Genomic DNA, 12,500 nt, shown 5'->3' on the forward strand with positions numbered 1-12,500 from the left:
GGACAACATGTGTGCAAAAGGAATATGACCCCTACGAATCGTTTCAGCAGATGGAGCAGCAGGAGGAGGAGCTGCGTATTTGGGGTGGGACCGTCTGGGGATTGGTACTTGATCTGTGGCTGCCCCTCCGGGCCTGAAGGAAGCTGAACCTGGGAAGGACTTAAACCTTTGTGGTCTCCAGCTTCAGCCTTTTAGCAGGTCCACATATCCCCTTAAAAGCACTGCTGAAACTGCTGGCCACCACGTGCCAAACTGACTCCTACTTATCCAGCTGTACTTACCAAATCATTCACCTTTCACCTGGTCACAATTGAACACTTTATTCTGCGTTGGTGATTCAAAGAAAAACAAAAAATCACCAGAATGTGCTGTTGGTGTTTGTCCTTTTTTGCCCAGATGTGAGCGGAAGTTGCAGGTAACTTTCAAATTTTCAAATTTAAACCACAGAAGTATGGTTTCACCCTAAGATTTCGGTCCTTCACTCCACAGACAAGCAGTACAATTGCAATACAATTAGCAGGGTTTATTGTTTTGTGTTTGTGTGTTCCCACACTCATAACTCACACATGCCGTAACATGCCATATGAGCAGGAGTATAATCAGTGTTAGAACAGGTATTTATTAACCCCTAAGAGTGTATTAACCTATACATGACGAATAGCTTAACCACTATGCTTTATGTTAGCAGTCGGCCTCTACTTTAACAGTCAGGGCCTGCACTGTGTCCTGATTAAACTGCCACACATGCAGTGACATGTGTCCTGTAGTATGCCCCGTTTCTCACATATGATCACACACAACCATGAAGGGTGTGATTGTGTGGATAAAACATAAATTAAATGGAAGTATCCATTTCTGAGATTCCACTTTTGGCCCAGCCTTAAAATTATACATGTGTTTCTGATAGCTGTTTGAGTGAATTCAATACTTAAAGGCACCCTCTAATGAAAACCCTTTATATACAGAGGGCTAACAAGGAATGAGTATGAGGGTATTTTGCATTTCTAGGAATTTGCTGTTATGAAATAGAAGGGAAATAATTTCTTTTGTGATCTTACCTCTTTTTCTTTAAACATTGGATAAAATGAAAGGGCAAAGTTGTGTGCATAGTAAAGAAATTTTGCTGTTTTCCAAGTGTTGTATTCAAAATGTATTAATGTATGTTATGGTTGTTACAGATTTAAGATTAATGATTTTCCATGTACATGTCTGCCATGGCTCAAAATGAACATCTCTATACTTTTGTTTCTAATGCTATTTTAACATAGTTGTTTAAGGACTTGGTTCTCAGACATTACATACTATTGTGCTAAAGTTGATTGTTGATGAGGAAACGTGGCTTGAATAGACACAATCTGACCAGATTACTATAACACTTATGATCACAGCTGTGAATCTTAAGGGAAAAAACTCTTAACTCTGAGATTGTTTTTGTCCATATCCTCCTGTCAATATTTAAGGGAAAAAATAAAGGAGTTATTTTGGACTATGTTTTCTCTTTGTGGTCCTTAACCACTAAAACAAAGGCCGGAGTTATAGAGGGTTACTTGATGCCTGTACGTGTTAAAGGGGAGTCATTCCCGTTGCTGGTGAGAGTGCGCTCAAATGCATGCATGCTCTCTGCCTCAACAATAGAACCATCACCAGCGCACACACACACATTTTGTCCGGATAGGAGGTTACTTCTCAGTACTAGTGTTACATTGTCCTCTGAGTTGCACTTCACAATAAAGAAAGAATTATAGCACTTCACCTTAAGCATATAGTAATTGCATAATCATGTAAATGATAATTATCTGATCAAATTTAGCATGTGGAAAGGCAAGGTAAGCACTACTGGTTTCTCATTTTTCCTTTAATTGACTCATGGTATGTGGTAAACGCATTATTATGAATAAACAAAGACCTTCAGTGTTCTTTTTAGTATCCTGTGTTATTGATACCAATTAGATTCAGTCAAGGGAACTTCATGAACTTTATAAGCAGCTGTGATTCTCTTCTCAAGATCAGATGTGCCATAGGGTTTGATGTATACACAGGGTTAGCTCTATGATTTTTTTCTGTTTAAGCATATGGTCTTTATTTCTGCATCAAATCAGTTTTCCAGCTATGTACATCTGCAAGAGGATGAGATCATTGTGACCATGATCCTGTAAGTAATAACCTTCCCATGTTGCATTGATGAGTGTTTATGTAATTCTGGGTGATGTCAGTGATATACAATGGTTCTTTGGATCACTCTTCTCAGCAGTACATTTTCACAAAGCACCCTGTTTTAGAATCAAGGAGGTGCACCACTACGTGATAGTTTCAGCTTCAGAACTCAGACATGCAGTGTTCTAACACTAAGCCTCTGATGTAGAATCTTATTGTCAATGAAGGACAACAAATTATGTAATTGTTTTTGACTCTCTGGAATAGAAGTCACTTTCCAGTCCCAAAAGAAGGAAACCTAGCACTTAAGCATCATATACTTAATCACTAATACTTACATTTCAATGCCTTTTTAAAGAAAGGTACTAAAGGGTAAATGGAGGTGATTGAATTGGACAACAGTTCAACTCATTATTTTTTGTAGAAATAAAATGGCAAACAAATGTGGCTGGGAATTTCGTACAATGCCAGCCTGACATTTACATGAGACATCATGTGTTTTGGTTCAAGAGTATATTTACACACTTTGTCATCCTCATCCATGTATTCCTGCAGGCAGCTCCAGAGAAAACAGTAGCTCTGTCAGAAGTGTGCAGACGTGGAGATCAGCTCAGAGGGGGAGCCCCGTCTCCAGAGTTCTGACTCCACCAACTGTACACCTAGCATTTATGGAAACAGCCAGTAATGTGGTTCAAAATTCATTCAACACTTGTTTAAAACCCAGTGGGAGAGCACAAATGCCTAGCTAGCATGGATGTTTACAGTGCATTCAAACAGTGGTGGTATGAGAATGTATCATTCTTTAGAACATCTGCACTTGTTTGTCCTATGTGATGAGAGTAAGTGATGGAATACCCTTGAGCTCGTTACTGTTTAACGGAACTGATCCTTGTGGCATACAGAAGCAAGCTGGCCAAACCACTTACACTACAAATTAAAACCTATTTTCACCATCCACATTATTTTGCAGTGCAGTGATAGAAGCATGATGGCCTCTGCTCAGAGCCTAAACAGCTCAATGATCAATATCACAGCATCACGTCGACGTTCTCCATGGAAGCATTCGATGACACACAACTGAGGTGTAGGAATTAGATTAAGCCTAAACAACAGAGCATGTCATAAGACCTGCTGCTCGATAGCCCAGAGAGTAGAGAAGTGACCGACAGACAGAACACCACAGTGGTTTAGACCATATGCTTCCACTGGTGTAATGAAGATGAAATGACATTACATCTGAGTGTAACAGTAAGACCAAAAAAAGCTTTTATAGTGGGAAAGTCCTTTGTGGGGGAAAAATTCTGAATGACATACAGCTTACATTTAAGATGGTGGCATGATGTCTGGAACTTCTGAAATTACACATCAATACAGAAGCAAAGATTAAGCCTCCTACTTATTTACACTGCGTAACACAATAGCTTTATTCATGCTAGGTCAGTAAACTAACTTTGTGAATATTCCTAAATACGGTCCTGCAGGTATTTTTCCACAGAAAAAGCTACATAATCATATCACATATTTTTGAACCACATTTCTTTTTTAATTTGATGGTTCTCACAAGCTCTTTACCATGAAAAGCTTCTGTTAAAATGTTCATTCTGAGGTCTGATTGGGAACACCAGGGGTGCCTCTCCGTAAACACGTGCTGATTGAAAGAATGGCGTGTTAAGCTGTGTTTGCAGAGGCTCTTGCGCTTCCTCTGACACCTTCCCTTACAATAGAGACCTCTCAGAGAGAGTGCACCTTAGCTGCGTAGCACGTCAAGTGCAGCGGAACGAAAACGGACATGCTGAGAGCAGACGTTGCATGAGCTTGTTTACAATTATAGATACAGCTGAATTCCACCGTGTGGGGCGGCTATTATGCCGGCTCTATATGCTGTAGTGTAGGGAAGCATGAAGGCAACAATAGAGCACTTATTATCTCCAGAGTGTAACGCATATCTGACAGCACAGCCTACAAAAGTGAAGGAGCTGTCATTTAGGTGACTCAAGGCTGCTCTGGAGCTGGCAGATTTAAGGAGGCCCTATAATGCAGCAGGTGCTGGCTCACAACTGGTCAGTAGGAAATTAATTTGCAACATAAATGTGAAAAGTGAATCTGCTTCATACCACCGAGGTGTGAGGCTATTATCATTATCAACAAACAACATTATTGTGTTTCAGCTTAATGTAGATCTCATGGGTGGAAGTATACTTTATCACCACCAGAAAGCGCTGCTCTGCAAGTTATAACACACACACACACACACACACACACACACACACACACACACACACTCTCTCTCGCTCTCTCTCTTGCTCTCTCTTTCTCTCTCTCTCTCTCTCTCTCTCTCTCTTTCACTATTGATCTTGAAAAAACAAAATAGCCTACTTATTCTTTCGAGAATAAGATGATCTGTGCAGAAACCTAAACATAATAGACTTTAAATATGTTGTTTCTTCATTTTTTTAAAACGTGATACTGTCGTCTGGTTGCTATGCATCTTGCAAACACACACACATGGCCCCAGGTCAATGCTAAGCTCTGTTTCTGATTTAAAGAGGCACTAAAAGTACAATTTACAATGGTGAAAACCGTGAACCACCAAGGCAGCAATGTTCTCATGGGATCCGATCCACACACACACACATACCCAGAGTAAATCAAGCACTGTGTGTGTTCGAGTGTTCCTCTGTTGACGTCACTGTCTGCTTTTGCAGCTGTATACAACCTGTTATATTTCTCCAAGCATAAGCTTACAGGTAGGCCTCTCACAACACACACACTGAATTGGCAGGCTTTCAGAGAACAAAGGGGGAAATCCCATGTAAAATCCCATGTTAAATCAGATATAAACAGAACAAATAATTTTATATCACAGCCAGAGTACACAAGAATCAGACAATGTACAAACTTAGTATAACAATCCTTTTGAAAGCAATCCTGTTAAAAAAGGAAGATTTTTTTTTGTGTTGTGAAATATACATTTTCATATTTACTATAATTTATTATTTTGTTTAGCTGTTACCATGGGATTTTTCAGTGCTGCATTTCTCACAAAATATAGAGTAAAACAAAATAAAAAATAAAGGGTTTTTAAAATAAAATTAGCAGGCATGTAATGAGGGATCAGAACAACAGTAACCAGATTTGTTTTCCAACTTAAAATATTTACACTTGTTTTATCATATTTTGTCAGTTAGTTGTCTGGCCTCACATGTTTTTCCTGGATTCACTATAACAGGGGTAGTCAGTCCCATGTACTGTTCTCATATGGTTTCAGCTGCGATGTGTCCTCTTTGACACTCCTCAACAGTCCCTCCCTACCCTGTACACCTGAACTTATCCATGGCACTGTGCATTTTTATGATTCACCATCCCTCCGCCTGATTGCGCTTAGTCACGCCGCCTATGTCCGTTGCAGGGCCCAACACATACACATGCGTGCGCACACACACTCACACACACACACACACACACACACACACACACACACACACACACACACACACACACACAAATGCTAACAGCTACTCACAATGGCACTCCTACAGGAGACCCCTGTTGGAGCAGCTCAGTCAGTACTGGAATCCCAGTGCTCATCATTAATCTTGCTCAGTGGGAGGGTGTAGGGATGATGTGGAAGAATGGTTGCAGGCACTTTAAAGCATAGTTTCACTGCCTGGTTGGTTTCCATCAGTCAAAGCACTACCGACTCATCACATGTTCACCCATCAAGCCTATCAGACCTCCCTGTCTTCTCCATCCGGATGAAGGGCGTGGCTGCAGGTGTACTGCTCATTGTGGAGAGGTGTCATTAATGTGTTGTGTTTCTGTGGCAGTCAGTTTCTGTGTGTGTGCGTACAATGTTATGTGCTGAGTGTGTAAGCGAGCAGGCTGCACGTGTGTGTGTGTATGTGTGTGTGTGTGTGTGTGTGTGTGTGTGTGTGCACTGTTCCCTCTAAATAGTTCCATCAGATCAGATTTTTTAAAACATTAAATGAAGCTGTTGTCTAAGCGAACACCTGATAGAGGCACTGCATTGTAGTGCAGAAGGAGGAGCCCTACATGTAGTATCCAGGCTTCATCAAAGGTTATGCTATGTACAATGTCATTTGTCAAGAGGTCCTTAAAACTCAAGTGGTCCAGTTAAACTTGGAGAAGAAAAACAGGGAGTCTTTAAAGCTACATTGAAGAATGGTTTAGTGTCTCTTGCCTGTGTCCATGTCTGGCTTTGTGGAGGTCTTTTCTAAGTTTGAGCTTGTAAGTGTGCATCCATGTGCTGACTGTGTTGGTATCATGTTTTGGCCATATTGAGCTGGAGGAAGGTTGGTTGCATTCTGCATTGTTGCTGTGCAGGTGCCTGGGAGCTTTTGGTTTTAAAGTGTGCAAGTGGGGTCAAATAGCTAGTTTTTAACGGTGATACAGCCACCTGTCCAGAGGTCAGGGTCACCCAGGCCTATACATGAGCTAACCAAGCTCACTGACCACATAGGACAGGACACACACAGTACATACTACTTTAATGGGATATTAAAATAGAGTATAAATAAATGTGTGAGTGTGTATTTGTGTGAGGGAGAGAGAGAAAGAGAGATATTTGCTTTGTATTTGAATGTGAGTCATTTTGTTTTGCTGGGATGTTGTTATCAGAGTGGATGTAAATCTCTCTTTCTCTCTCTCTCTCGCTCTCTCTCTCTCTATCTCTCTCCCCCTTTCATTCACACACACACACACACACACACACACACACAGAGAGAGAGAGAGAGAGAGAGAGAGAGAGAGAGAGAGGAGAGAGAGAGAGACATGCTTTTTGCTAATTCAGCAAGAAAAAATATGGTGTATACAATTATATTCAATTATGCTCTATAACTCACAAAAAGGTGGCATGTACAATTATTCCTATGATAGGTCTGTCTGGACTTATCAGTGGGTTTATGGAATCAATATTTATTTAATTAGCAATTGTATTGCCAACTTTAATTAACAGCACCATGGCTGGTTGAAGGAAAAAAGACTATCCATCACTAGCTGGACTGCTTTTTCCTTCACAGCCATTCACACGGTGGAGTTGCTGCAGAGGATTATTTTCAGTTCTTTAGTAGCAGAATTACACAGAAATATTATCTCATCTTAAAGTATCATATAGCATATCTTACAATGGGTTATTTCTCCTCACATTTGTGTGTTGAGAGCAGTGTGATGACGTAGAGAGTGCAGACCGGAGCCATTTTAATATATTAGATGCTACAGTGTAGGACTTAAGCTTGCCAAGATCACAGATCACAGGCACTGAACATCTGCCGCACATATGTGTTATAATACATTCTACAGCTGCCCCTCACACACTGTTCCCTTCACACACTCTACACCTTCGGTGCTGCTGCTGCTGAAACTGCGTGGTTGCATCTTGTCTGCATAAGGTGCCTGATTTCTTGTGATGGAGCTGGTGCTGGCATCCCTGCTGGGTGTGTGAAATATGGCAGTCCCTGCGAATTTAAAAGGCTCTGCTGCAGTGATGGATGAGCTGGTGATGTCTAAGATGTATTTGCTTTAGCAGTGTTTCGCAGTAAGATATGCTATTTTTTTTTTTTTTGCCTTGTCATGCTTCTGTCCTTTGTACCCAGGAGAACATTTTCTCTTGTTTGACCTTTTTTGAACTATGTAGAAATGAAGGTACTAACCTCTAAATTTTCAAATCGTTCAGCTCAGTGATGCATTGGGTCAAATAGTCTATACCAATTTATCAGGCTCTGTGTAAGGAGCCCTGAGCCCCTTGTGCTACTGTGATTTCTATATCTATAGATTTCAACCGTAACACTGGAACGTGAGCTCCACAGGCATGCAGCAGTTTGAATGGACCGATCATGATGGTTCTAGGCAGGCAGTCTGTGTTGCTACCCTCTGAAGTGCCTTCATATTACGATATGATTCAGGGGGCTCGTTAGTCTGCTTTTCCTGCTGAGCACCTCACGCTTAACAGGATGTTCAAGATAAATGCTCACTCTTCTAACACGCACACACACACACACACACACACACACACACACACACACACACACACACACCAACACAAACTCAAATATGCACACACAAACGACATTCTTTTTAGTACCTTGAACTGTAAAGGCTGTCATGGTAACTCTACTGGAGAATGTGGAAGTCCCCATTGGCTGCTCAATGTGCTGCTCACTTAAAAACACATGGTATTTTTGACAATGAATTTGACTTTGCATGTTGACGAATTGCTAATAAGATAATGAGATGGTCCCTGACCAACGAACTGGCTAATTGTTCACTGCTTCAACATAATCACAAACAAACATATTTAGGAACAGTCCTAATTTTACAATCTCATTAACACTGCTTGCTAAAGATACATCAGTGAATGCTAAAAAAGTTTCACAAACTATTGCTTTCAGAGATGATTAATGTATACTGGAAACAGATGCATTTCTATTTTGGATTTGTGCTTATATCATATCAGTATATTATATCGTGTCAGTCTGCACTTGTTTGAGTTTGGGTTTGCATTGTGTGTGTGTGCATGTGTGTGTGTGTGTATGTGTGTGTATGTGTGTGTCTGTGTGTGTGTGTGTGTGTGTGTGTGTGTGTGTGTGTGTGTGTGTGTGTGTGTGTGTCTGTGTGTGTCTTCTGCCGTGCGTGGCTGATCAGAGGGCACCCCTGCCGTGTGTGTGACACTGCATGGCGAGACCTTGACTTGTTTAGGAAGTGGAGAAGCCTCCTCTTTGTCTGCACTCAGTGGGGCAGAGAGGGAGCGGGAGACTAGGGTGGAGATGGACCGGGAGAGATGAGAAAAACCATATCACAGGAGGACAAAGAGCAAGTCGTCTAGACAGGACTGCTGGCCTGAAGAGAAGAGCAGCGACACTTACACCCTGGGAATCCTCATGTGCTCTTCTAGACTTTCTTTCCTCTTGCTCTCTCTCTCTCTCTCTCTCTCTCTCTCTCTCTCTCTCTCTCTGTCTCTCGGTATCTATCCCCTCTTTAAGTGCCTTTCTCTAAATGTAAGTTTGGACCAGGTGTCTGCATTAAAGCAGGTGGGGGGAGGGGGTCTGTGAGATTACTGTTCTGTTTAAAACAGTCACTAAACAGCTCTCTAATAAGCCTTTCACCTTTTGCCCTCTACGAGGTCACAGAGCTCACAGCAACTGTGCAGTCTTTGCCACCCACAGAGGCCTGCAGCACACAGGGAGTCCTCCAACCCACACACACACACACACACACACACACACACACACACACACACACACACACTAAAACATATACATGAACATATTCTCCCCATGCACAATTTTGTAGCATTTTGCAGCTTAGGTAGACACTGTACATATTCATGTTTAAATTATGTGCTCTCAGACAAGACCTGAAAATATTAAATAAAATATTAAAGCTTCCTATATATTTCTAAAAGCCACTGTATTCATATTTGCATATTATTTAATTTGTCCCACTGAAAGGCTGCAAGCAAGTATTATTATTTGTGATGTTCTAGTGATTTGAAATATGCATATTCTATCATGCAAGCTTTCTTGTGAGCTGCCACTGAAATTCTAAATGATGCTTCTGTGATACTGCTTAGGTAGGCCTACATGTGTGTTAAATTTGTAAAAGCGACAGATCTATCACATACTCTTTGAGATTCCAGGAGAAATAATAATTTGAGTAACAGATTCACTTTACCCCTCTGTGCTCTCCATGGTGCTGATTTGAGATTGCATGAGCTTGTGTGGTGTGTTAAATAAATAAGTACCAAATAAGTACTGAATAAGTACTGTTTTTTCATCTTATCTCTTTCACAGAACCTGATCTTAGGCCTGATCTTATAAATGGCTTTTTCATTCTTTTTTGGGCTTTTGCATATCCTCTGATCTGGGTTTGAATTAGTTAGTCTCTGTGGTAGTTGGAGTTATACTGAATAGTGCTGAAGTCAGATTATAGGAACGGCATTCTCATTTATGGTAAATTACTTCACATCAAAGTAAATATTTTTGTGCTCATGACTCTTACATGAACCATATTCTTAGAATAGCTATCAGTTACAGAAGTATTTTCCATTTTGTTATTTATTTTACTAATTTGCTTTTAAAATGTTTTCTGTAGTTTTCTTTTCACTGACAGTTTTCTTTGGTTCACCTCATTCATTAAAGCTAAGTTCATTTTCCAATTATGCTTGATCTTATGTCCTTGCGAAATGACCAGTTCATAGAATTAAGGAAGTATCTTTTACTGGTGGTTGTTGGATGAAGCCACGTGGATCTATCAGTTATTGTCAGATAAAATTTGCCATGCTAATAATGCTGATCTTAAGACACACACAACATGTATGTGTTTGTATACAAGTTGTATGCCTGCACATGTATATGATTGCATAGTTAATGAAAGATATCTGCCTGAAATGCTCCTATTTCTCTATAAACCTTGTTCACTTCACTACAATCTCTCTCTCTCTCTCTCTCTCTCTCTCTCTCTCTCTCTCTCTCTCTCTCTCTCTCTCTCTCTCTCTCTCTCTCTCTATATATATATATATATATATATATATATATATATATATATCTTTGTGTGTGTGTGTGTGTGTGTGTGTTGATATTTGATACCATGAGATACTATGAATGTGTGTAACATATGGCCAGTAAATCAAATAACAAAGTAGCCTACAAGGCTGCTTGACCTATGACCCTGTAGTTGCAATTTTGTCTGATAGACTGGCTGTGACATCATATCACTGTCACCTGCATTCTTCATCACAGCACATCAAACCAGTATACCATTATAAAACTCTCTCTCTATCTCTCTCCCTCAGTCTCTCTGTCAAAATGTTCTTCTCCCTTGGGACTCCCACTGTGAAGAGTAATGAATTGTGCTTTAATAGGACAAATCTAATAACCTGGCCATTGATAACCACACACTCTGCACAATAATCATTCAAAGATTATACAATAAGAACATTTCAATTAGCATCACTCTTTTAGCGTCACGATCAGTCCCTCCCGGGTTTCGGGTTCCGTGTTTTCCCTGTCGTGTGTTTTTTAGCTCCATGCCATAGTTTCGTTTTCTCCGCCCCTCGTTTGATTTTCCACACTTGTCCCTAGTTAAGTTCATGTATTTAAACCATGTCTTGAGCCCTGTGCTTTTGCTGTTCATTTGAGTTTGTGAATGTGTTTCGTTGTGGTTGTTTCTTGAATCTGTGTTCCAAAGGCTTCATTGTTGATAGCCTGTCTTATTTAGCTCCGAGTGTTTTCCTAGCCTTAGTTACAGCCTGCTTTCCCGTTTGCCTTCGTGTACTTTTATTTGTTAGTCATGTATCCACGTACTCTCCGTGTCGGCTCTATGGTCCTGAACTGCCTTAACGACTCAGATTTTGGATTTGCCCCATAAAATATCGCTCTTCTCCGCACATGCGTCCGCCTCCTTACCGCTCAACGTTACATTTAGCAATTAGGTACAATAAATTACCCTTACACTTTGTATATATTCAATTATGCTATACCACTTCTTTAACTGTAACTGTAGTTAATTTTCATAATCAAAATTTCGTTTGAAATTTAAAATGAAAAATGTAATCTTTTGGCTGCGTTGTTATGACTGGATTGTGGGGAGATCAAGAGAGAAGTAATGTTCCCTCACTACAGGGAATGCAGAGAAATTGGCCTAAGACACGTCAAAGTGTGTGTGTTAAACAGGAAATTAATAGGCTGCAAAGACGCGGCTGTAAATTGTTAAAACAGTAAAGCGATGAGGTACTCAGTGCTGCTGTATGATGATCAGGAATGTATTTTCTCCTCAGTGAGGAGTCAGGTGAACCTGTACAGACTGAGCTCTGTGGATGACTGCAGAATGCCTGCATGTATGTGTGTGACCTTTCCAGGGCGGCAGTCTTTCAGATGCCTGACACTCACCAGGCAGTGAGTCAATGAACCAAGATCACACTTGATTTTCCGTTAGCTTCCTTGTGGGTGAATCACTTCAGGTCAATCCTAAGGTCAAAGGGCATGCAATTTTCTATTCCAGCTCTTGCAGAGTCATCTCTAGACAGTAAACCAGTGATGAAGGTGTGTGACAATAGCATACTTGGAGAACTTTGAGCTTATGAGAATGTTGTTGTTTTTTTTGTTTTTTTTTGGCAGAATATGTTCTTTTGGGAAAAAAAAGCAATAAACTGAATTACTTCTGTACAAGAGTAAGCATTAACAGTAGAGCAGTATAACAGTATAACATATGGAATAAATGTCAGCATAACTCTTTGGATACTTGTGAAAACATGAGATTCATGGCACGCTCAATAAAAACCATTCATGCTTCAGATCACTCAGCGTTATGAAAATATGCCTAAAAGTGCA

The 12,500-nt window shown here is 40.4% G+C and overlaps 1 protein-coding gene across 4 annotated transcripts in view; it reads left to right on the forward strand.

Moving 5' to 3' along the window:
- insig2 (insulin induced gene 2) overlaps positions 1-1,486 on the forward strand; it is a 4,298-nt gene extending 2,812 nt beyond the window's left edge. For all 4 annotated transcript variants that reach the window (XM_027021089.3, XM_081713558.1, XM_027021090.3 and 1 more), the window contains one exon: positions 1-1,486. This exon is cut by the window's left edge and continues 66 nt beyond it. Coding sequence is in view for 1 of the 4 variants with exons in the window: in XM_081713558.1 (XP_081569684.1) it covers positions 1-28 (28 nt within the window). In the remaining 3 variants the exon portion in view is untranslated.
- Positions 1,487-12,500: the final 11,014 nt, after the last annotated feature.

The sequence above is a fragment of the Electrophorus electricus genome, chromosome 4 (genome assembly GCF_041902795.1).
Source record: "Electrophorus electricus isolate QZ-2024a chromosome 4, ASM4190279v1, whole genome shotgun sequence".
NCBI lineage: Eukaryota > Metazoa > Chordata > Actinopteri > Gymnotiformes > Gymnotidae > Electrophorus > Electrophorus electricus.